Genomic DNA, 25,399 nt, shown 5'->3' on the forward strand with positions numbered 1-25,399 from the left:
CTGGGTTCAAATCTGGCCTCGGACACTCCCTAACTGTGTGACCCTGGGCAAGTCACTCACTTAACCCCCATTGCCTAGTCCTTACCACTCTTTTGCCTTAGAACCAATACCCAGTATTGATTACAAGATAGAAGGTATGGGTTAAAAAAAAAACCGACATAAACTCCATTCTGTTTACCATATTTCTATATGTATATTCCTCAGCATGTACAGGTCTTAGATATAGTAACATTGTGGATGACTGAAACTACAGTTATGAGAGAACACCTACTGACCTCATGTGTCAGTAGCCTTCGCTACCTCCTTCTGCCCCTTGGCTTGGTGTTCCAACATTGCCCCTTCCTCCCCCACAAAAAATACCTTCAAAACAATCAAACCTTTAAAAAACAAAGTGGAAGCATAACTAACTAGAGACCACTTTTGCTTCAGGATCTCCCCAGAACTTCTGTGTAACTAAAACTTTCTGGGAAAGGGGAGTAGTGGAAGAATGGGATTGCTATATTGTCAGATCAATTTGCAAAAGGTAGGTTTCCTCTAGTATCTCCCTTCTTGCTTCTAATTGCTTTATGATTACAAAAGAGGACTTGATAGCCCAAGACAGTCTGCTCCTTTTCTTACTGGACAAAGGATGTGTACAGTCCCCTTTGATCTATAAGAAAAGGCTATGCAATAAACAGATTTCTTCCTTTGAAACAAATGGTAACCATACTCTAGGAATCCAATAAGCATATCTCTTTTGGTATTCTTTTTGCCATTAACAATATGATTGTCACTAGTTGAATTATGATAAACAATTGTCATCATCTACTTATGGTGGAGTGTCTCACTCTGAATAAATTGTAGTTAGTCTCTCTCTCTGCATTGCTGACTAATTAAAAGCAGTACCTAGTCAACAAAACACCAGGAGAATTTTTGTCATACATAACTGTAAAGGGTGAAATTATGGTTGAGACTGAAAAAAATTAAATTTAAGTGGTCGCCAAGGGAAATCTCAAATAATAAAATACCCAAGTCAGCTGCCAAATTTTATGGTGATTTAATTGAATAGAAGATTTTAAGGAGGAGGAAGGAAGGGGCTAGTACCGGGCGGGAAAAAAGGAGATCTAGAAATAAGGTTTTGAGTGTGAAGGAGGAAAGAATCAGCCTGACTTCCAAAAGATTAGCTAAGAAACCTAATCTGAAATCAGCTCCAAGGCAAAACTCACCACCCAACACTCCAAGATGTCGGAACACAATACGCTGCCAGCCAGAGTCATCTCTCCAGGGAAAGAGAAAGAGGCAGAAACTGACATGCCTTATATGGAAGTTTTTACATCACTTTTCTGCATCTCATCTGTACCAATGAGGACTTAGCTTGACTTAGGACAGCCTAGAGGTCTGTCCTTATTTTGCACATGTCTGTTGAAGGCCATCTTCTCAGATAATTAAATCTTGAGTTTGATGCAGACCTTTCAAAATCTTGTTAAGCTGAGTAGGGTGGAGAATGTGGAATTTCCAAGACTTGATTCTGTTATTCCAAGTATCTCCATTGTTATTGATCAGGAAATAGCTAAATCAGATCTTCTAAAGAATGGTCTGATTAGGGTGGAATAGTTTTAAAATTCACATACCCTAGTGACTTTTTTTTTTTTAAATCCAGGGCCTCCACAGTGCTCTATAACTTCCTGGATTGATAGAGTAAAGCAGTTCATCTCTAACCCACAATGGAGTGTAATCCTCTTTTATTTTAGCAATCCACCATCTTCCCCTCTGTATCCTTTGACTACTAATCTAAGAAAGAATGGTTCTAGGGTAAGAATTCCTTTCTTTTTTGTGTCTTCTCAAATATTAGACCCCGATATCAGACTTTGGCTATGTCTCAACTCTTCATGTTTATTTTTGGTTAGAATTGGTATGTTTTAAAATTTTTGGCCTTTTATTCTAAACTTGATAACATAAAAGTCTGACTATTTTATATTAAAAAAAAAGAAAAAAACATAATGCCTGTGTGCTTGTTTTCTCTAACAGAATGTAAAGTCCTTGAGGTTAGAGTCTTTCATTTTTGTCGTACTGGTATCTAGCATATTGTTGTATCATCTTATAATGCCAGGAAATATTTGATGGTCAGTAAATGCTTCCAAAATTGTATTGAATTTTTCTTACCTTCTTAATCATTCTCCCCTGGACATGGCTTATGGTTCTTGAAATGCAGTATCCCAAACTAGGTTTCCATATGTGCCTGACAAATTTCTTTTTCTGAGATGGGATTGTTTAAGTATTCCATTTCCTCTTTTGTTAATCTGGGCAATTTATATTGTTCTAGATATTCACTCATTTCACTTAGATTATCATATTTTTTGCCATATAGTTCTTAATAATTACCTTAATTTCCTCTTCATTAAAGGTGAGTTCACCCTTTTTCATCTTGGATGCTGTTAATTGATTTTCCTTCTTTTTTTAAATATTAGATTAACCAGTACTTTATTTTATTTGTTTTTTCAAAGTACCAGCTCCTAGCCTTATTTATTAGTTCAGTAGTTCTTTTAATTATATCTGGGGATTTTTAATTTGTTCTCTTTCTAGGTTTTTTAAGTTGCATGCCCAATTCATTGGCCTCTTCCCTCTCTGATGTATTGGTAAATGCACTCAGGGATATAAATTTTTCCCCTGAGTACTGCTTTGACTGCATCCCATAGATTTTGATAAGTTCTTTCCTCATGGTCATGCTCTTCAGTGAAATCAATAATTGTTTCTTTGATTTGTTCTTTGACCAATCTGCTATGAGGAATTAGATTTTTTTTTAGTTTCCAATTAATTTTAAATCTGCATTTCCATAAGCCCTTATCAATTATAATTTCTTTTGCATTATGCTCTGAAAAAATTGCATTTATTATTTCTGCTTTCCTACATTTGTTTGCAATGTTTTTAGTCCCTAGTACATAGTACATGGTCATTTTGTATATGTGCCATGTGCTGCTGAAAAGAAAGTATGTTCAGTTTTATCCCTATTTATTTTTCTCCAGATATCTATTAGCTATAATTTTTCTAACCTGTCATTCACTTCCCTCATTTATCTTTTGGTTCTATTTATTTATTTCTGATAGAGGAAGGTTCAGGTCCCCCACTAGTATAGTTTTACTATCTATTTCCTCCTTAAGCTTCTTTAGGGTAGAGTATAGAAGTATAATACCCCTTGTCCTGGGAATTACTGATTTTTTTTAAATTTCTTAAATGTAAGACATTTGGTGTAGTGGATAGAATGCTGGATCTGGAGTCAGGAAGTCTCCTCTTCTTGAATTCAAATCTAGCTGAGATAACTTAAAAGCTCGATGATCCTGGGAAAGTCATTTACCCTATTTATCTCACTTTTTTCATCTGTCACATAAACTGGAGAAGGAAATGGCAAGCCACTCCAGTAGTTTTAACAAGAAAACTCCAGATGGGGCATAAAGGAATTGGGCTTCATTGAAAAGCAACTGAACAACAAAAAAAAATCAGTTAATTAATTAATTATTGTCTTCTATATACCCAAGACACTGCGCTAGATATTATTGATATCAAGACAAAAATGAAGCATTTCTAGTTGTTACTAGAACTTCATTCTATCAAGGGGAGAAAAAATAAAATACAATCCTGTTATCTAGTATCCTTCTTGGCTTCAAGTGAAGTGGAAAGATCATCGGAATTAAAAATGAGAAGACCAGGGTTTTTGTATACAATATGGATCTCAGGCTCCTCATTTATAAATAATGTACATTTGTGTAGTTCTTAAAGGATGACAATGAAATGGAAGTGAAAATATTATGGTGTCATTTTGTAGAGTTTACAAGTTTCCCCCCATTCCTCTTTTAAATTCATCAAGACATAACAGAAACACTCCCTGGCCTTTTATGACCCCTGATGTTAATAGGGTTCAGAGGAGATACTTTTATCATCTTAAATTTGAATGTAAGTAGTTTATCTTTGTTTAATCCCTTACAATCATTTATGTTTATCTTTTCATGATTCTCCACTCTTGTGTTTGACCGTCATAATTTCTCTGTAGCTGAGGTCTTTTCATCAGGTATGCTTTATTTCATTAAAAATCCATTTGTTTCCCTTGCAGAATTATAGTCAATTCTGCTAGGCAAATTATTCTTGGTCATAAACCTATGTCCTTTGACTTTGGGAATATCATATTCTAAGCTTTCCACTTTATTAGAGTGGTAACTGCCAAATTGTTGTTTAGTCCTTACTGTGGCTTCTGGCTACTTGAATTCTTTCTAAATGCTTGCAGTATTTTAGCTTTGACTGGAAAACTTTGAATTTTGGTTATAATGTTCCTATGAGTTTTCATTTTGAGCTTTTTAAAAATTATTTTCAGGAGATGATTGATATGCTAGATTCTTTCTATATTCACTTTACCCTCTTCAAGGGCAAGGACTGCCTTTTGCCTTTCTCTGTATCCCCTACATGTATGTTCAGCATAATGCCTAGCACATAGTAGGTACTTAATATATTGTTAGTTGACTGACTAGTTCTAAGATAATTGGGCAGTTTTATTTTAAGGTTTCTTGAAATATTAGGTTTAGATTTTTTTTCTTTTTGCTTTTGTTTTAATGTTTCTTGTTTCATATAATCATTGGCTTCTATTAGGTCCATTTTAGTTTTAGGGTGTTTGTTTCTTGGATAAGTTTTTCTATTTCTTGTGCACTTCCTAGTTCTTCCATAGTTCTCTTATTTTAATTTCCAGGTTTTTTTTTCCCTTAAGTGCTCATCATTTATTTTTAACTTTATTTTTAACACCTCTTCTAGGAATTTGAGTTGAATTTGTATGCAGGTGATTTTTTTTTTTTGAGGTTTTGTACTTCTTTTGGTGTCATTCTCTTCTGGTTCTGTTACAAATGTCAATATAATAGTTCAGAATTTAAGGAATGTAAACAACCCTTAGATCCGATTCCTACACTAGTTGTTCTTCCACAGGCTGTCAGTCTGGGCCATGAGCTGGAACTGAGACCCTGCTTTGTTCAGACTCTTTCTGAGCAACACCAATAAAACTTTCTTTTGAACATATATCTTCTTACACAGCCATGGACCGTCACAATCTATATTCAGAATTCATCAGTTCTCTGGAGGTAGATGGCATTTTTTCCTCATGGGTCCTTTGGAAATGTCTTATTCAGAGTAACTTAAGTCTTTCATAGTTGATCATCCCTATAGTATTGATATTACTGTATACAGTGTTCTCCTGGTCTGCTTACTTCACTTTGTGTTCATGTTAAGTCTTCCAAGATTTTTCTGAAACCATCCTGTCATTTGTTAATAGCACAATATTATTTCATCAATCACACACCACAACATGTTCAGCTACTCCCCATGTGATGGGCATCCTCTCAATTTCTAATTCTTTGCTACCACAAAGAGCTACTATAACTACATAACAATTATTTTTTACAAATAGGTCATTTTCCTTTTTCTTTGATCTCTTTAAGGTAGAGACCTACTAGTGGTATTGCTAGGTGAAAAAGTATGCAGTTTTTTTTTTTTAATAGCCCTTTGGGCCTAATTCTAAATTGTTTTCTAGAATGGTTAGACTAGTTTACAATTCTACCAACAGTTCATTAATGTCACATTTTTTTCATATCCCCCCTGGCATTTTGTCATTTTCTTTTCATGTCATATTTTACTTTTGTGTTTTACATACATTTTTTATTAAAATATTTTATTTTTAGAGCACTAGAGTTTTAGTCTTTTCCATGATTCTCTGGATTCATCTTATTCTTCATTTCTTACAGCACAGTAATATTGCTTTAAATTCATGAACCACGATTTGTTTAACCATTTCCAGTTAGTAAGTGTATATTTTATTTCCAGTTTTCTGCTACCATAATATTCTTGTATAAAATTATATATATATATATATATATATATATATATATTATTACACCATAATAGTTATGGTATAATATACCATAAAATACTTATAACATAATTTTTTGGTGCAAATGCCTAATAGTAGATTCTTGAGACAAATGGACATTTAGTCATTTCATTTGCAATTAATTCAAAATTGCTTTCCAACATGTTTGTATTGATTCACAGCTATGCTAACAGTGCAATGGTGTGTCTGTCTTCCTTCCCACAACCCCACCAACATCAACTGTTGCCATCTTTGTCAGTTTGCTGCTTATGAGGTTAATGTGAAACCAGATGGTTGTTTTGACAGATTGGTATTTTTTAAAATGAGTGATTTGGAACATTATTTTATGGTTATTAGTAGTTTGCACTTCTTTTGATAGCCTTTCATATCTTTTGATCACTTAGTATTTGGGGAGTTCTCAATGTTAGTTGTTTATATATCTTGGATACCAAACCCTTTTCTGAGAAATTTGAACTTGAGACTTTTTGACACTAGGTCCGATGCTGTAGTCACCCTACCACCTTGATGTCAAGATTCTCTTCCCTGGCCCTCCATCCTTCATGTAGTCATTTACATTATCCTAGATACATTAATTGCCTCTACTCCTTGTTTGATTAAAACTATTGTAGTAATTAAAATAGTTGAGGCCATAAACTGTAGTGATTAAAATAGTGGAAGATATAAATTGTAGTAGATATAAGAGTGGATGAGTAAATTGTGACCGCAGAAAATATGGTTTCAAGACAGTGTCTTGTTTTAATCAAATATAAGGTGATCGCCAGGGAAATATTCCCAATTATGAAATATACCCAAGTCAGCTGGGTTTTATAGAGATTTTAATTCATACAAATGAGGAATTAAAGAAAAGGAGAGAAAAAAGGAAATAATGAGGAAAAAAAACCAGCCTAGGCCGGCACGAGCCAGCCTAGGAAGAGAGGGATCAGTCAGTCTTTTATCACTCACCACAAGATCTGTCCAAGCAAGGATTCAGAGGGACAGAGTCTCCTCAGGGGGAGTTCCAGCCAGAGACAGCTTCCCTCAGACTGTCTTCAAGAGACTGTCCCAAGAGACAGTCTCTAGCTCTCAGATTTTCATCTCCTTATAAAGGGAATTTTCTCCTATGTCACCTCCCCTAAGTTCTCCCATCTACCAATCACAGTAGACATTTTTCAAAGTACAGACCATTCTTAGTTCACACCTAAGAAGACTAATCTTTTGAGTAATTCACACCTGAGTAGACTAGAATCTCTGAGTAAGTTCTCACCTCTTTGCTCCTTGTAAGTTCACAAGTTGCCTGACCTTTATAGGTACTTAGCACCCTTTTGTATTATATCCAAAAACAGGCATAACTTAAGAACTTTTTGTCTTATTATAAATATGGGTTTAAGTACTTTTCATTGTTCAGCAAAGAGTTTACAACTTTATCTTCCCCTAAGGCATGCTTAAGTATGGTGAAGTAGAGTTCTCACATTCCTGATCAAGTACCTTCACTGCCCAAATGTGGAATGGTCTTAAACCAACCTTATGAAGTAGGGTCTGGGGATTTTTTTAAGGTTTACAATCCTAACCTTATAAAGTAGGGTCTGAGAATTTTTAAGGTTCATAATATCCTACACATAACTATGAAAGGTAATATGATCTTAGTATTAAGGTCACTTATCCTTTTTTGAATTTTTGTGAAATATGCCACAACTGTTAATAATCTAAGTCTAATTTCTACCTAACTTCTGTCCAGTTTCGCTAGCAACAGTTGTTGGGGTATGTATATAAGTGTTTTAAATAAAAAGTTCTTTACTTATTTATATTTTTAGCTTTATTCTCTTCTGGTTATTAGGCTTCTTTCCAATTTCTAATTCTTTTTAATTTTCCTGTTCCTCTTCGCCCACCCTGCCATCTGTTAGAATAAAGAATTTTTAAAGAAATTTTTAAAAATCAGCAAAACTAACCAATATTTAAAAGTTACATTATGTACAACATTCCACATTCATGAGTCCCCTCCTGTTTATTTTTTCATTTATAGAATCATATTACCTATAACTTTCCCATGTTAATCCTTAGTAGTTTGGTTCACTGTTACCATTTTCTCTACTTAATTGCTGTTAATGCTTTTTACTGATGCCAGATATCTTTTGTGCCTCTAAACCTGACTACTACCTTATTTATCAAGAGTGTTTTCTCCATTACATTACTAAGCTTCAAAATCATTCACTGATGTGCCCCACAATATTAGCTTTCCTTTTTATTCACCTAGTTTTTTCCTCCTCTTGCCCTTCTAGACGAAAATTAACAATGTCTCTCCTTTGGGTGTATTGAGTTCACTACAACCCAAATAGGATTCTTTTCACATTATTAGTATTTGTAGCTAGCTGGTGTCAGCACCAGCTTTTTCAGTTCAAATCTGGCCTACGGTACTTACCAGCCATGTGACTGAGTAAGTCACTTAACTCTGCCTTAGTTTCCTCATCTGTAAAATGAGTAATGGTAAATACTGAGTAAAGGAAATGGTAAGCCGATTCCTTTATCTTTATGAAGAAGACTCCAAATGGTGTCACAAAGAGTTGGATATAATTTAAAAAACAACTAATATCTTTGTTAATGTGTACTATTCTGGAAAGTCTTCACAGAATCTGCTAAGCTTTTTGTCTGTGATTAAAATCCTCCCATCATTTTGATTGAAGACCAGAAAAGTCTTCAAAGGGAAGGCAGCTAGATGGTTCAGTGGATAGACCTCTGAGGGTTTAGAGTTTAGGAAGATCTGAGTTCAAATTTTGTCTCAACCACTTAGGTGGCCTTGGGCTACTGTTTGACCTACTTACCTCAGTTTCTTCAACTGTGAAAATGGGGAATGTCCCAGTTCCAGGGATTATTGTGAGGCTCTAATGAGATAGTTATAAAGTACTTAGTATAGTTCTTGGTACCAGGCTATATAATGGTACTATAATCTTACTTGTTATTTACTATCATCACCACCACCACTACTACAAGGGTGCTGAGCTCTTTATTTATTATTAAATGTCAGTTGGGTTGTTCTTATCATTGTGTTTGTATCCCTAGCATCTTGTGAAAAGTAGGTTTATTTAATCAAAGATTTGACAATATAACACAAACTTTAGGCACTCCCAGTTGCAACTAACATGAATTATAATCTTTGTTTACCTTTTATAGCCATATACAACCTTTACCCTAACCTATCTTTCCAGTCTCATTGCATAATATCATTTTTTCTCTGAATTCTTTGATCCATTCAAAATGGCCTTTTCCTTATTCCTTCCATGCGACATTTCCATCTATGATTTCCATCATGTAATCCAAGCCTTTATACTAGCTATTCCTTATGGCCAAAATAGATTTCCTCCTTACCTTCATGTCATGGACTCTCTCCCTACTGGATACAAGAAGTCTCTCCTGATCACCCTAACTGACAGTGTCTTTCTCTTTCAATTATTTTGTATTGTCTTTATTTTATATAAACATATAATTTTTCCTATTAAAGTATACATATTTGTGTAAGGGTTATTCCAGTGATGGTATTGGTAACTTTAACAGTTGGCATACTCATAGGCACATAGTAGATACCAAATAAATACTTGTTGAATGATGAATTTATTGAATAAACTGTTAGATTGGATATAATCAGTAAATATATTGAAGCTTGTTATAGAAGTCTGGTTACTAGAGCTTAACTATGTAATAATAATAGCTCACGTTAATACAATGTTTTATTCTAGTCACTTTCTTCTTACCAGTCTTATGAGGTGGCCAGATCAAGTCAACAAGCATTTATTGAGTGCTAGCATGTGCTAGGTATTTTGCCAAGGTAAAAGTTAAGTATTTGTATCACTACTTAACCAGATCAGATTAAGAAAGTCCAGTAAATTTTGTAACCTGTATTAGAATCCATGCTTGCATGCCAGTATTCTTTCCACTATATCACAATGTATTTATAAAAGAGGTTTATTTTAGAAAACTATGGAACATCAGAGATTTTTCATCCTGTATGAATTTCAGTAAATGATATCTACTACTACACAGCAAAATTTGGAAATTAAAGGTGTTTTTTTTTTTAATGTATTCAATTATTTGTTGGTTGTGTATGCTGACTGGAACACCTCCTTAAGAAGGAGAACATTAGTCTTTCCCCAGTTAGTAATTTAGTATAGGTGCTAAAAATATTTCTAAAGCTATCAAGCATCTATAGATTTGGTCAGTCAAGCATGTGCGTGTGCATTGTATCCTGTTCCAAATATAGGGAATACAGAGAAGTTGGGCACATGTGAATATATGGACCTTTGATGTAAAATAGTCCATATAGAAAATGTTAAACTCTCAATCTAAAAATCTGTAACAATTGTTTGCTGTTCAGGTCTAGATTCACAAAATACACTGGAGAGACTAATTAAACATTAAGTATTATACAATTAATATTTGTGTGCTATTTAATATATGAAAATAAAATTGTTTTCTTAGAATTGGAAATTGGTATGATTTTTGTGGTTATAGTATAATGTGAAAGTATTCATTTGTTTTCTGAAATTTTCAAGCAGGTAGATTCATATATTTATTTTTAAATTCAAATTTGCCTTTTTTTCTCCCCAGTTGGAGTCATTCGTTGTCCAGTTTGCAGCCAGGAATGTGCAGAGAGACATATTATAGATAATTTTTTTGTAAAAGATACTACAGAGGTTCCCAGCAGCACGGTAGAAAAGTCTAATCAGGTGAGTGTTGTAGTAAACATTAACTCGTTTTTGCAACATCTGTAAAAATGTTCGGGGGGTGGGGGGGTGGGTGGATGGCAGAATTTTACAGAAAAAGAAAATCAGTTGAATGCTAGAATTTTAAATTTAAAATGTCCGCCTGGTAACACCATAACAGAAAAAATGTGTGACGCTTTGCTCAAATATTTTTGTAAAATTAATTCTTTATTTTAAACTCAATTTACTTGTAAATTGTTGTCTCTCCATGACCATGATGCTTGAGACCTTAATTTTGTCCGTGAGAAAATTGACTGGTGAACTTAAATTTCTTACCAAAATTCTTTTTGATCACTGTGGTTTTTTAAAGTTTGACTGTTCTCTTGGTCTACTCTACATCACAGTATAAATTCCACCTAATAAGTTCATAGTCTGGCTACACACAGATCTAAGTGATGGAAATACTGAGTCAACAAAAACTCTTTTCCTTTGGAGATAGAGTGTTTCATTTTTCATGGGGTTATTTGGTGCTTATGATGTCTGGTGCCTACCAGTCATTATTGTTGTTTTTATTGAATATATTCATGATATCTGTATGGAGACATGTGATTTTGTAATGTCTTTTGACTTTTTTGGTTTCCTATATATTCCTCCTCATCATCTTTTTTTTGTATTGTAGTCATTGACTATCAGTACTATAGTAGAATATCTGTTAGTTAATTAAGAGTTGTGTAGGAAAGTGTTGAGTGAGTTGGATTTCTTTATAGAGAATTCTCTCAAGGAGCTTTGGTAAAGACAGTTGTTAAAATTATTTGTGAGTTGGACTTGAATATTTAATAGGTGGTCACCAGGGATTTAATTTCTAAATTCCAAAATGAATTACTAAAGTAAAATGTAATTTGTGATAGTTCTGTTTACAATAGAGGGAAGATATTAAGGAATGAGAGAGAGGAAACTCCAGCTTCCTCTGAGCCAGGTAGAAATACTAAGGTCCTAATCAAGGAAGAGAGTTTTAAGACAGTGGGCCTTTCCTGGAGGCTTTATGCCTCCAGAAAGTTGGGTCACTAAGTTAGCCTTTTCACTCACCAACAGTGGAAATGGAAAGAACTCTGGGTGTCTGTCTTCCAGTCGCTTCTCCAAGTCATAGAGTTCTCCGATCTCCTAAAATCTAATCGAATGTCTCCTTCTGGCCTCTGATTCTATTTTTAAAGATCTTTTTCTCTTGTGTCACCTCCCCTAAATTTCACATCACAGCAGAAGCTTTTCTCCAGGCCTGCCCACTCTTTAGTTCACACCCTCATTGGTTAGATTATACCTTTTGGGTTACTTAACACCTTTTTTGTTACTTCAGCTTTTGTAGTTATTTAACTCTTTTTTGGTTAGTTCACCTTTTGTAGTTACTTAACACCTTTTTGTAGTTAAAATGAATAGATCTACTTAAAATACTGAGTTATCACCTTTTGGGGATTAAAATCTAAAAGTAGATTATGGATTACAATTCAATCTTTCCAGTAAAGGAAGAGCGAAGTACCTTCATTGTTACAATCAGGGGATTACAATTTAATCTTCACAATAAAGGAAGAGCTAAATATCTTCATTGTTACAATCAGGAGATAGCTAAATCTAATCTTCACACAGTTGAACCAACAACTCACTCTTTGAATGATCCTGAGTAAGGAAGGTTGTCCAAAGAGCCTGCTCTGTGAGTTGTGAGATCCTGGCAGACCAGTGAAGGGGAGTATTGGGTGGAGTACCTGTGCTGGCCCCAGTAGGTGGCAGAAAGGAGAGAGCTGTTTGAGTGGAGAAATCTGAGAATTTTACAAGCTGCTTTTTCATCTGAGCAGGAGGAAAGAAAATATTACTTATAAACTTATAAATATTGAGGAATTAATCTGATTTAGAGGATCGTTTCAAGTTCTTTATTAAAAATAGATATTATTGATGTCTCTTTTTTTTTTACATTTCTAAAATTTCTCGCATCTGGAATCCCCCTCCATTTTCCCTCCCAGAGATCCATCTGAAATAACAACAAATAATTGCAAAACTTACCTACACACTGAAAAAGTCTGAAAGAATATGTATGAACCACACTTGAACTGCAAGAGTGATATGAGGTTTTCTTCTTATAATGGGAATTTGTTCTGCCAAACTATTTTATTGATATATCTTCTTTGGAGCCATGCTTGTTCTTCGTGATTCTGAAACATTTTGGATTATTTTTTTCCATTTACAATGTACAATTATTGTTTGGGGGGCTCTACTTAACTTCATTTTTTATCAGCTCATTTAAGCTTTTATGTGCTTCTCTATATTAATTTTATCCATTCTTTCTTATACAACAATAATATATTCTACTAATTTATGGACTTGTGTTTTAGCTATTCCTCAGTTGATGAGTATCTGTTTTGATTCTAGTTTTTATCTACTATTAAAATTACTTCTAGTTTTAATGCCTGCTGTCTTATAGTACAGTTGGAAGTCTGCAAGTACTATTCGTTCCTATCTTTTTTAATGCTTTTGGTAGAATACGGGTTTGTGCCCCCCACCCCCATCCCCAGTGAACTTTGTTGACATTTTATCATTCTATGTCCTTTTCAAAGTTTATTTAGTATTTTTTTAAGTTCTTGATAAAATTTCTTCACCACTTCATTTTCAACAATTGGTAATGATGCATAACCTGAAATTATTTTTAAGGAGTTTTGTCTTGTTTTTACAAATATTATTGCTGTTCTAATAGATGTAATCAATTTTTGCATGAAGTTTTCTTTTAAGAATATGATTTAATTGCAGCAATATTTCCCACTCAGTTTTTGAATAATGATTTTACATTTGGAATAATAGCAATTGAATTGGGAGTCAAATTTTTGATGGCCAGAAAACTAATTATTAATACCTATGCCCCATTTCCCACTGCTCTGCCACTATTCTCATAGAAATGGAAGGGGATTGAAGGCTAAAAGGCCATTTTTGTTTTATCAATTACAATGGACAAAAAATTGCCTTAAGACATGGCCAGCCTCCTGGTGTTGTGCCTCTCCTTAAGGCCTTCATATATCATGTAATACTGAACTCCTCTACCTCTTCAAAAAATGGAAAAGGTGGTAAGAGAAAGCACAGGTCTATTGAGCTCATTCCTTTAAAAAATTTTTATTGATACATTTTGTTTTGATTCAACCAAGCTTCCTAGCAAATACCTTCAAAAACCATTTCACAAACCATGGTGGTTCACTTGTAGTACATATTATTTCCCAAAAAGAAGCAGCTTTGTAATTTTGCTAATAGAATGCTGCTGTTGTATTTCATTATATGGTTACTGATTATAAGCCAAACTCCTTTTTAGAACCAATAGCATCATCAAAAATAATTGTATTGCATATATTTAGTCATTTAAGGTTTATAAAGCATTTTATATCTAATCTCATTTGAACTTCACAACCAATCTGTGCATTTTATGTACATTTTACAGATATAAGAGGGACAGAGAGAGAAAAGAGAGTGGAAGGGAGAGAGAGAATTTTTAATTGTTTTATTTTTATTTTCAATTTCTCTCCTACCTCTTAACCTACCCATTAATTAAGGAGAAAGGAAGAAAAATAAAGCCGATTAAAAATATCTATAGCCATGCAAGTCAGATTTCCATTTTAACCATATTTCTTGAGGGATAAAGAATCAAATATATGTCCTCTTTCTGGAAATTAATAGCATTTTGCATCATGAGACCCTTAAAATCATGCTTGTGTATTGTGTTGATCAATTATTACATGTGAGTTGATTAGCTTTATGATATTGATATGATATATATAAAATAATAATGGTTCTGCTCATTTCATTTTTTTTTTAAAGCCCTTTCATCTCAGTATCAGTTCTAAGATAGAAGACCAAAAGCAAGTAAGGACTAGGCAATTGGGGTTAAGTGACTTGCCCAGGGTCACACAGCTAGGAAGTGTCTGAGGTCAGAATTGTCCTCCCAACACCAGGCCTGACATTCTGTCAGCTGTATACTACCTAAGTACTCCTTCTTTTTCATTCTATACAGATCTTCCCAGGTTTTTCTGAAACCATCCTGCTTTTTATTTCTTAAAGCACATTAGTGTTCTGTTACATTTCATAAACTATAACTTATTCAGTTATCCCAAATTGATGAGCATTCCATCAACTTATAGTTCTTTGCTATGACAAAAAGAGTATGAACTCTTCCTCTTTCTTTGAATTCTTTTAGTGTATTGACCTAATAGTGATATTTCTTAGTTGAAAGGTGTACAGAATCTAACAGCTTTTAGATCATGATTTGCACAAATGACTGGGCTAGTTTACTGCTCCACTAATGCAGAGCAACTTGTCTGTTTTATTAAGATGGCATTTATCAGGGGGATGGAGTCAACATAGCAGCTTGGGAGCAGCAAAAACCTCTCTGACTATCCTTCCATACCAATCTTTAACAAGCACTTCTAAAAAGATTGAAATCCAAGCCTAACAATAAGACAGTCACTGAACTCTTCTACTGAACACAACTTGAAAGGAAGTCAGAGAGGAATTTCTATGGTATAAGGAAAAAACTGGTCTGGCTGACACCTTTCCCCCTCCCCCCACTTCCCCACAATTAGATCTCAGGGCAGGACTTCAACCCTGAAAGAACACCTCAGATTCACCATGTGAGGTCTAAGGTTCTGCTGGCAGTGAGGAACTTGGGAGTGGAGGTGTAAGGGGTAAAATTAGAGTTGTTGACTGATTATACTACATTAGTGGTCACTAGGGATTAAAATTCAATGGGATACTCAAGTCATTTTTGGATTTTTGTGGTGGTTTAATTACAATAGAAGGAAAAAATTAAGAAGAAGGTATGGGTAGGAGATTTTCTCCGACCTGGAGTAAGTCAAAGGGAGTTCGGAGGCCTAAGCCAAGGGGCCTTCTTAGAAGATTAAATCTAGCTGGGCTTCTAGCCATGAGGCCTCCTCTGAAATAAGGAGCCTCTTAGGAGGATAGTGCTTTTCAGGAGGTCAGGGAAAGGAAGTATCAGCCTTATCATTCACCAAGATTGCTCAGGGAAGACGCCTCACCTAAATCACGCTATAGAGCCAAACGCTGCAAGCACGCCATAATGCTGCCCTGAGCTCCCAACGCCACTGAATGAGAGCTCACAGGAAGTGATGTGAAATATATAGGCAGTTCTTTACATCACTTCCTGCATCTCACGTGTACCAATGGTAGCTTAAGCTTGGCTTAGGATAGCACAGGGGGTCAGTCAGTTGTTTCTGATTTGTCACTTGCTAGCACATGTTGCTCATAGGGCATCCAACCCCTATAGTTAATCCTTAAGTGGGGGTGTATACATTCCTGATTGCTAGAATTCTAAAGACTAAGTAGGGTGGAGTTAATTTAAAATTCACAGAGGACAGCTGACTAAAGTGAAGATTTGGCCCCAGAGCAGATTGGTACCAGTCTAATCCAATATACTTGCAAAGGAGAGAGAAGATCAAAGATTTTTCTCCAGGGAAAAGTATCTCAAAGACCCTAATCCAGTAAACCAAGAGAGAGGCTATTTTATGGAGGATGAATGAACAAGAGGAAAAAAAGAAGCTTCTATGGAGATAGATAACATAGAACAGAACCAACAGAGGACAAAGGGATCCAAGGAACTTTCAAGCAAAATATCAAAAAATCCAGGGAATTGGATTCAGCCTCTTGAAAAGCACAAAAAAGAATTCAAAAATCAAAAGACAATTTGAAGAAAAATTAGAATTAGTCAAATAGAAGCTGATGATTTCATTAGACATTAGGAAATAATAAAATAAAATCAAAGGAATGAAAAAAATAGAAGAAAATATGAAATACCTAACTGAACAAACAACTGACCTGGAAAATAGATCCAGGAGAGACAATTTAAGAATTATTGTATATGACAGTCATGACCAAAGAAAATCTTAGATATCATATGTAAAAATTAAAATTGGTCTCAATAATAAAAATATATTTTAATAGATTTATTAAAGATCATGAGAAATAAAGAGATGCAAAATAAAACCATGTGCCATGGCTAATTAGCCTGTTAAAACCCCAGTGCTTACCTCCACCATGCTTAGTACAAGAAGGAAAGAGAGACCTGAGCAGGACCACCCACTGAATTTATCCCCTGTCTCCAGGGAGTTCATAATGACTGGAAGTCAGTGAGCTCCTGGGAAATGAAGTCCTTTTTTAGGGTAACAAATTTTCAATTACACACATACTATAGGAAATTATTCAAGAAAACTGCCCTGGTATTCTTGAACAAGAGGGTGAAATAGAGCTTGAAAGAATCCACAGATCACCTACTGTATTAAATCTCCAAATGACAACTTTCAGGAATGTTCTAGTCAAGTCAAAGAACTCCCAAACCAAGAAACAAATATTACAAGCAGCTAGAAAGAAATAGTCAGGATTACACAGGATTTGGAAGCATCACACTGCAGGACCAACTGGAAGACAACGGAATATGATATTCCAGAAGGCAAAGGAATTGGGTTTACAACCAAGAATTAACTACCCAACAAAATTGACTGTATTTGTTCAGGGGAAATTATGGCTATTTAATGAATAAATTTTATTTATTTTCTGAAGAAATGAAAAGACTTGAACAGAAAAATTTCCCAAATACAAAAGTATTTCATGCTTCTTTTGAAACATGAATAGATAAATATGAGAATAAAATTAAGGGCTTCAGTAAGGTCAGATGGCTTATATTTCTATATGGAAAGATGATAATCTATAACTCTTGAAAAATTGTTATTGTCAGAGTAATTAGAAGTAGTATACATAGAGTGGGTGGTAATAAGCTTTTTAGGATATATCAAAAAATATAAAATTATGTGTGAAAAAAATACTGAGAAATGGGAAAAGAAGTAAAATAGGATAAAGTATATCACATAAAGTAACGTAGGAAGCAGGGAGGTTAAGACTAATGCAACTGAAGGTCAGGATTAAAGGAGAAAGTCAAAATGAAGGGGGATGCACAGATAGTAATCATAACTGAATATAAATGGGATGGAGTGGATTAAAAAACAGAATCCTGCCATATGTTGTTTACAAAAAACACTTGAGCCTAGTAGAAACATACAGAGTAAAGGTAAGAGGGAGAAGCAGAATCTTTTGGGATGCAACTGATACAAAGAAGTCAGTAGCAATTGTGATCTCATACAAATCTAACATGAAAATAGATTTGATTTAAAAGAGACAAGGAAGGTAATTACATTTTGAGAAAAGGCAGTATAAATAATGGAGAAAGATCAGTACTCTTCAACATATGCACCAAATGGTGCATTCAGATTTCTAAAGGTGAAATTAAAGGAGCTTAAGGAAGAAATAGATAGTAAAACCATAGTGGGGGACCTCAACATTCCCCTATCAGAACTAGATAAATTGAACCAGAAAATTATAAGAAAGAAGTAAGGGAATTGAATGAAATTTTAGAAAAATTAGAGTTAATAGATCTCTGGGAAAAAATTAGGGATAAAAAAGAATATACCATCTTTTCAGCAGCACATGGTACATATACAAAGACTGAGCATGTCCTAGGACATAAAGACATCACAAACAAATGCAGAAAAGCAGAAATAACAAATTCAACTTTTTCAACTCGTAATACAATAAAAATTGTAATTACATTATAATTAATGAGTCCATGGAGAGGCAAATTTAAAATTAATTGGAAACTAAATAATCTAATTCTTCAAAACTGGTGGGTCAAAGAACAAATTATAGTAACAATTACAGATTTCATTGAAGAGAATGACAATGAGAAGACAGCATATCAAATCTATGGGATACAGCCAAAGCAGTACTAAGAGGAAATTATATCCTTGAGTTCCTATATCAACAAAATAGGGAGAGGAGATCTGTGAATTGTGCATACAAATTAAAAAACAAATTTTTAAAATTCCCATATAAAAACTAAATTGGAAATCCTAAAATAAAGGGAGAAATCAATAAAATAGAAAGTAAAAGAATTATTGAATAGTAAGATTAGAAATTGGTTCTTTAAAAAAAAATAAAATATTGGTTAATCTAATTTAAAAATGAAAGAAGAGAATCAAATTAACTATCAAAAATGAAAAGGGTGGTCTCACCTAAGAGGAAATTAAGGCAATTATTAAGATTTGCCCAATTATTAAGATTTTGCCAAATTATGTGGTAATACACATGGCAAACTAAGTGAAATTGATGAATATTGTCTAGATTAAGAAAGGAGGAAATAGACTACTGAAATAATCCCATCTCAGAAAAGAAATTGATCATTCCATCAAGGAACTAAGAAAAAATCTCCAGGCCAGATGGATTCACAAGTGTAAAGAGTTTTAATTTTCATGCTAAATATGAGAGTTATAAAGTAATATTGTGGTTCCCAATTTTAAATTATTATAGCTTAAGTCAAAATTACTTTAATCAGCTTTTATTTACAAAGGGAGGGAAGAGTGAAAGCTTAAATGTAGTTAAAGAGACAGGTTTCTAACAAGCCTAGCAGCCTTTCTCTGGTGAAGTCCGGCTCAGCCTCAGCAGGGTTTCCTCAAGACTGTCTCCATGTGGATTTCCTGTTAATCCTCAGCTGGAAGTCCTGATGGTGCTTTTAGCCAGGGGTCCACCAATGCAGGTTCCTCCAAAGCCACCATAAGAATCTCAGCCACTCAACCAGCAAGCCGATGCAAGGTCCTGGAAGTCTCCCTCAAGCCAGGAAAGAAATCTCCAGACTCGGTCTCTCCAAATACCAGAAAAGGAATCTCTGGAGCCAATGTCTCCAAACACCAGGAAGGGAATGAATGCTAGTTCATGTTTAGCAAAAGGTCTCTTATGCTTCTTTTTCCACATCATTTCCTATCACTCCTCCTTCCCCCAAACCAATGGCATTCTTTTCATTTGACTAGCCCTGCCCAAGGTGGGATAGGTTTGTTTTTGGCCTTTAGAGGTGTTTATCTTATTCTAGTAACTGACTGTGAACTCTCATACTTACTTTCAGTTCTTGATTTGATTAGTTAAAAATAGAGAAGCAGAGAGTTAATCCTATCTAAACCATCCCCCTGTGATTCTTTGGGAGACTAGTCTCCCCAAGGAATCATTTAACACAACTAGCTTATACCACTAAAGATCTTCTAGCTAAAGGTGTATACAATATTACTCTTTCTAAGAGGAAACTACAATAGTTGGAGAAGAGGGAAATAGAAGAGAAAGCAAAACCAATGATTTGTAGGCTCATTGTTAAAAGGTCAATTGGGGACAGACCCCTTTGGGATAAGAGTTTACATTCAGAATAAATGATATATTCAACCCCCTTCAGTTTCATCAATTATATCCCAAAATTCATTCTTTATCTTCTAATGCAGTGTAGGTTTCTTTATGACATGTTCTCCAAACAGTTCACTTTCTTAATTCAAGGAGTTAGCTTAGCAAGCTTATTTTCCTGAAATTTCTCCCAAAATATTTTAAATCTTGGATTTTATGAAAATTATACAAACCCCTCCTTGCCCCCACAAGGAGGGTGTTGACTAACACATCCTGGTCAACTGAGGATACATGGTTGAGTTATGGGGCATATGAATCCAGTGTCAAAAGAAAAACTAGAAACAAAAAAAGAAAAGAAAAACATAAAAGAAAAATTAAATTTGAGGAGAAAAGAAAATCAAAACCAAAATATCAAAATCTATGTATATAAAATTTTCTGAGTAAACAAGAATAAATCCATAACAGGTCCTTGTATTAGGGTCCAATTAAAGTGATTTCTCTCCCACAAGTGTGTAGGACAATTGTATTAATATAGAACTTACCTGTTGGCAGCCATGACTACAGAAAGTAGTTATAAATGAGAAAAAAAAAAAGATTATATTTTTACATAAAAGGGAAATATGTTTCCCTGGTGTGATTTTACTTACCTTCACTCTCAGAGATAGGTGAGGCAAAATGGCAGCCAAAATAAGGTACTTGTCGGAATGTGGCATGGATAAGACCTGTCTGGTGTATGTCAAACAGCTGCTACCTTGATCCTCAAACAAGTCCTCTGTCTTTATGCAGATCTCAGTCCCACAAGAAATTCTGGTCCCCTTGACCTTGTGCTTCTTTGCACATACAACAGCTCTTTTGTGGTCCCTTCTCCTGGAATCAAAGTCCCACAATAATTAACAATCAGTGACAGTTTTACATAGTCTAAAGCTTTTGGGTCTGCATTCATATTAGAGCTAATAGATAATGTAAATTTATCCTTCAAAATTAAAAACATTAATACCGATTACATGTACTTCAAGTAAAAGAAATAAGAAATGAGAGAACAAAAAATCAAATATTCTATTGAAATATAAAAATAAAAGCAATAAATAAAAAAATATTCAGGAATTAAACAAAACAGCCAAAACAGTATCCAGTTGTCTATAGAGTTCTATCTCTAGTGTGTGTGACAGAGGATAGTCAATCGGTTTCAATAGAAAGTACTCATTTTACATGTGAGCAATGAATCCAAAAGCCCTTTCTCCAATTTTGATAGCTGTCAGAGTGGTGAACACTATTTGAAACAGACGTTGTGTTTAAAATTGCTTTACAGAGACTTATTTACTATGGGGAGCGGAACAGACTGAAACAATTAACGTCAATAAGGAAATGGAGTCTGAAGAGGTTTAAAATTCACCTGCAGACTCTTGAGATTCCTTCCCCTTCAGAATATCATCTTTTATCTAGAGTCCTTTGGTCACGCTTCTGGGGTCCCCCACGTTTAGGGGGGGTTTCCACTAAGTACAGTGTGGACAAACCCTTTTTGGGTGTTTTGTTGTGAGTCTTGATTTGACTCATTTGGATTATTTTTATGATTGTTTCAATGATGATGATTTCTAAAATTATTGTTATTTCTGATATTTCCATTATTCCTAAAATTTATGTTATTGAGTAACCTGATTCCAGTTTCTGCTGTTTAACATTAAGTGACCTCTTTTTCTACATAAACACTTTAGTGTTTGATTTGTGGATTCTTGCAACGGGACTGTGGCCACTGCTCAATTTTCTTTTTCTTTTTCAATTTACTCCTTTAAATTTTTAATTTATTTCCTTAATGTATCTACTGAGTCACTATTATCTTGCATCTTTCTTCCTGTGACCATTAAAGAAATAAATTGCTACCCATCTTAATTCTTTAAGATTCATACTAACCCAATTTGGGTATTTGATTTTAAAATAATCTTTGACCATTTTACAACAGTTTTTTACAAACTATCTTGTTATCTGTCTGATATCCCTTCGTCTAAAAAGATCCAGGTCTATATATCTACCTCCCAGCTCAATAAGTCTATCCATACACTTTAAATTTTTGAACATTGTCCATGTATCAGGCCTATCAGAACAAGCTCTTGTTTCTGTTAATAATGCTTCTCTAGCCTGGCATAGTTTTAAGTAGTCTTGTTCATTGTTGTGGCTCTATTTTGGGTCTTGCTAGGGCCAGTGAATTGTTTTCCTTCCCTTGGCCTGATTGAGAAGAGAGATGATTTTATCTTTCTGTTAAAAAAGCTTAGAGGGGGCAGCTGGGTAGCTCAGTGGATTCAGAGCCAGGCCTAGAGAAGGGAGGTCCTAGGTTCAAATCTGGCCTCAGCCACTTCCCAACTGTGTGACCCTGGGCAAGTCACTTGACCCCCATTGCCTAGCCCTTACCACTCTTCTGCCTTGGAGCCAATACACAGTATTGATTCCAAGACTGAAGGTAAGGGTTTAAAAAAAAAAAAGCTTAGAGCAAAATTTCCACACCTATCCATGCAGGATCAGATATCTGATAAATGATTTCAAGCTTTTTAATAACTATAACAAAAGGAAGGGGGCATTTTACTTGAATCTCTCAACGTCTTGGGGGGGGGGGTGAAGGGTATATGGTCTCTAAGGAACACTATCTCTTTTATTATTAGTGGGTACTTACGGGGAATAATATTTTATCCGAATTATTATCTATTTCTGTTATTTGACTCGATGTTTGGGTTGCCATTGAGTGGGTAATGGTTGTAGGAGGGGAAATAGGTTGGAAGAGATGTCTGGGTAGATTTAGAGGTAGTAAGAACACAATGAGGAATATGGAGAGATAAATCTAATCTGGGGATTTCTCAAGGTTTTTAATATAACTCTTGGGTTCCCCCAAGCTATCCTCTAGCTTCTTCAAAGTCACATGAGGTATTTTCCAGTTGTCTTTTAAGGTGAGCTGTTAGTTCAACTTCAAGGTCAAGGATTGGTTGAGTAGTGAGAGGGGTCAGTTCAGTTGGATGGGAAATGCATCAGACAGAACAAGGCCAAGATGAATCTCTTATCTGAAACTTAAGTTACTCAGGCTATTTACCAGTTTTTTCTTAAAGAGGGATGTATAAACTGCAATGTATTCTATTGTTATAAGATACCCAGGAACAGTGCTAAATAAAGCCATTGTGAAATGTTCTCTGGGATCATGAGCCATTTTAGATAAGCAAGAAACAGCATTTTCCCAATTTGGGTCATGCTGCCTAGTATTATTCTTGGTTTCCTATTTATTTTTAAATTTAACTGTTAAATTGCTTGCAATTCTCTTTTTATCAGTAGGTGGCGCGCTACTGACTACCGGGTAGGGTTTCACAAAACTAGTGGGTGGGGTCTTCTAGAGACTTCAAAGATTGAATATTGTAAGTACAGGCACATCCTATTCAATTAGGCTTTGAATGGAGGGTGAAAAGGCTTAACCCAGACTAAATTTGGGAGGGACAATAGGAAAAAGCAAAAGCTTTCTATCTAGGCAAAAGAACATACTTTCTTAGGTAAAGCCCTTAGGGCAAAGCCTCATTTTAGCTTTTAGGATTGGGAGTTTTCTACTCTCTCCTCCCCCTAAGGGTAAATAACACCAGGAAGAAATGCTTCTACCATCTGCTTCCAAGGAGTCAAGGAGTGAATTAATTCTATCTTCACAGCAGTGAATTCTATCAAACATTTAAAGAAGAACTAATCCCAACACTTTACAAAGTATTTGACAAAATAAGTGAAAAAGGAGCCATACCAATTTCTTTTTATGATTCTAATATGATACTGATTTCCAATCCAGGAAGACCGAAAACAGAGAAAGAAAACTAGATGTAATCATCTTAAATAAAATACTAGCAAAGAGACTACAACAATATATCACAAGGATTATTCAGTATGACCAGGTGGGATTTATACCAGGAATAATATTAATATTATTATTAATATTTAATATTACAAAAAACTATCCATATAATTGACTACATCAACAACCAAACTAATAGAAATTACATTATTATCTCTATACATCTTGAAAAATCCTTTGATAAAATACAACACCCATTCCTATAGAAAACATTAGAAAATATAGGAATAAAAGGGTCTTTCCTCAAAATTATATGCAGTATTTATTTAAAACCGCCAGTATCATCTGCCATAGGGATAAGTTAGAAACCTTTCCAATATGTTATTTTAATTTACATCAATTAAGTATTAGTGTTTTAGAGAATTTTTTTTCATATGGCTGTTGATAGATTTTATTTCATCTTCTGAACTACCGTTTCATATACTTTGGCCATTTTTCTATTGGGAAAGGCTCTTATTCTTGTAAACTTGCCTCAGTACCATACCTATTTTAGAAGACCTTTATTAGTGAAAGTTGTTGCAAAGATTTCTCCCCCCTATTTTATCTGATTTTCTAATGTTAGCTGCTTTGAATTTTAATTTTTTAATTTCATGTAATTAAAATTATCCATTATACTTCCTGTGATCCTCTGTTTCTTGCTTGATCACAAACTGTTACCTTATACATCTGACAGATAAATTTCTTTTGTGCTCTACCATCTCACTTATAATATCAACCTTTATGTCTAAATTTCATCCCATTTTGAGCTTACTCTGGTATACAGTATAAGATATTGATGTATTCTTACCTTCTGACAGACTACTTTCTAACTTTCCGAACAGTCTTTGTCAAATGCCGAGTTCTTGCCCTGCTAATTGGATCTTTGGATTTATCAAATAAAGGTTATTGTGCTCATTTGCTTTAGTATATTGTGTATCTAATCTTTTCCACTGATGAACCTTTCAGTTACTAAATTGTTTATAGTATTGTTTGAAATCTGATACTTAGTCCTTCTTTGCATTTTCTTTTTGTTGTTTCCCTTGATGTTCTTGACCTTTTGTTCCTCCAGGTGAATTTTTTTTTCTAGCTTTTCAATTTAGATGATATTGTCATTCTTACATTGTCCTGGCCTATGCGCGAGCAATTAATATCAATCCAGTTATTTACATCAGTATGTGAAGAGGGTTTTGTATTTGTGTTCAGATATAGTACCTGTGTGTATCTTGACAGATATTTTTCCCAAATATCTGCCAATTCCTATTTGTTTTCTCATTAACAATATTCTTACTCAGTATGTCAATTCTTATAAAAAATGTTAGAGAAATATAATGGGAAAGATATTTTGATCTGTAATTACTAATATTCTCCCAGGTATCGTTTTTCATTTTTAATTTTTTTCCCACCCTTCTATCTTCCCCTTTTTCAGATAGGTTAAGAATTTCATGACTCCTCAGCACCTTCAAAATTCTTACTTCCAGTAGAGAATTATGTTGAACATCTCCTCCAATCCACCTCTTTCCCTAAGTTGGTTTTTCTTAAGTGCCATTTCTGCTTTCTTATATAGTACATTTAGGACTGATTTTTATTGTCCAGATATAGCAGCCTTAATATTTTTTTTTTACCATTTAAAAAAGTTTTAGTGTTTTCACAATCCCATTTCTACTTATACTCTAAATCATTTTTCTTTTTCTTTTTAAAAAATTTTTAAATTTAGAACATGTCTGTGGTTACATGATTCAT

At 34.4% G+C, this 25,399-nt stretch overlaps 1 protein-coding gene across 4 annotated transcripts in view; it reads left to right on the forward strand.

The window, feature by feature from the left end:
• Positions 1 to 25,399, forward strand: part of TRIM24 (tripartite motif containing 24) — a 135,515-nt gene that overhangs the window by 40,883 nt on the left and 69,233 nt on the right. For all 4 annotated transcript variants that reach the window (XR_008912315.1, XM_003342027.4, XM_007504389.3 and 1 more), the window contains exon 2: positions 10,475 to 10,593. Coding sequence is in view for 3 of the 4 variants with exons in the window: in XM_003342027.4 (XP_003342075.1) it covers positions 10,475 to 10,593 (119 nt within the window). In the remaining variant the exon portion in view is untranslated. The remainder of the gene's footprint in view (positions 1 to 10,474; positions 10,594 to 25,399) is intronic.

The sequence above is a fragment of the Monodelphis domestica genome, chromosome 5 (assembly GCF_027887165.1).
Source record: "Monodelphis domestica isolate mMonDom1 chromosome 5, mMonDom1.pri, whole genome shotgun sequence".
NCBI classification, from domain to species: Eukaryota; Metazoa; Chordata; class Mammalia; order Didelphimorphia; family Didelphidae; genus Monodelphis; species Monodelphis domestica.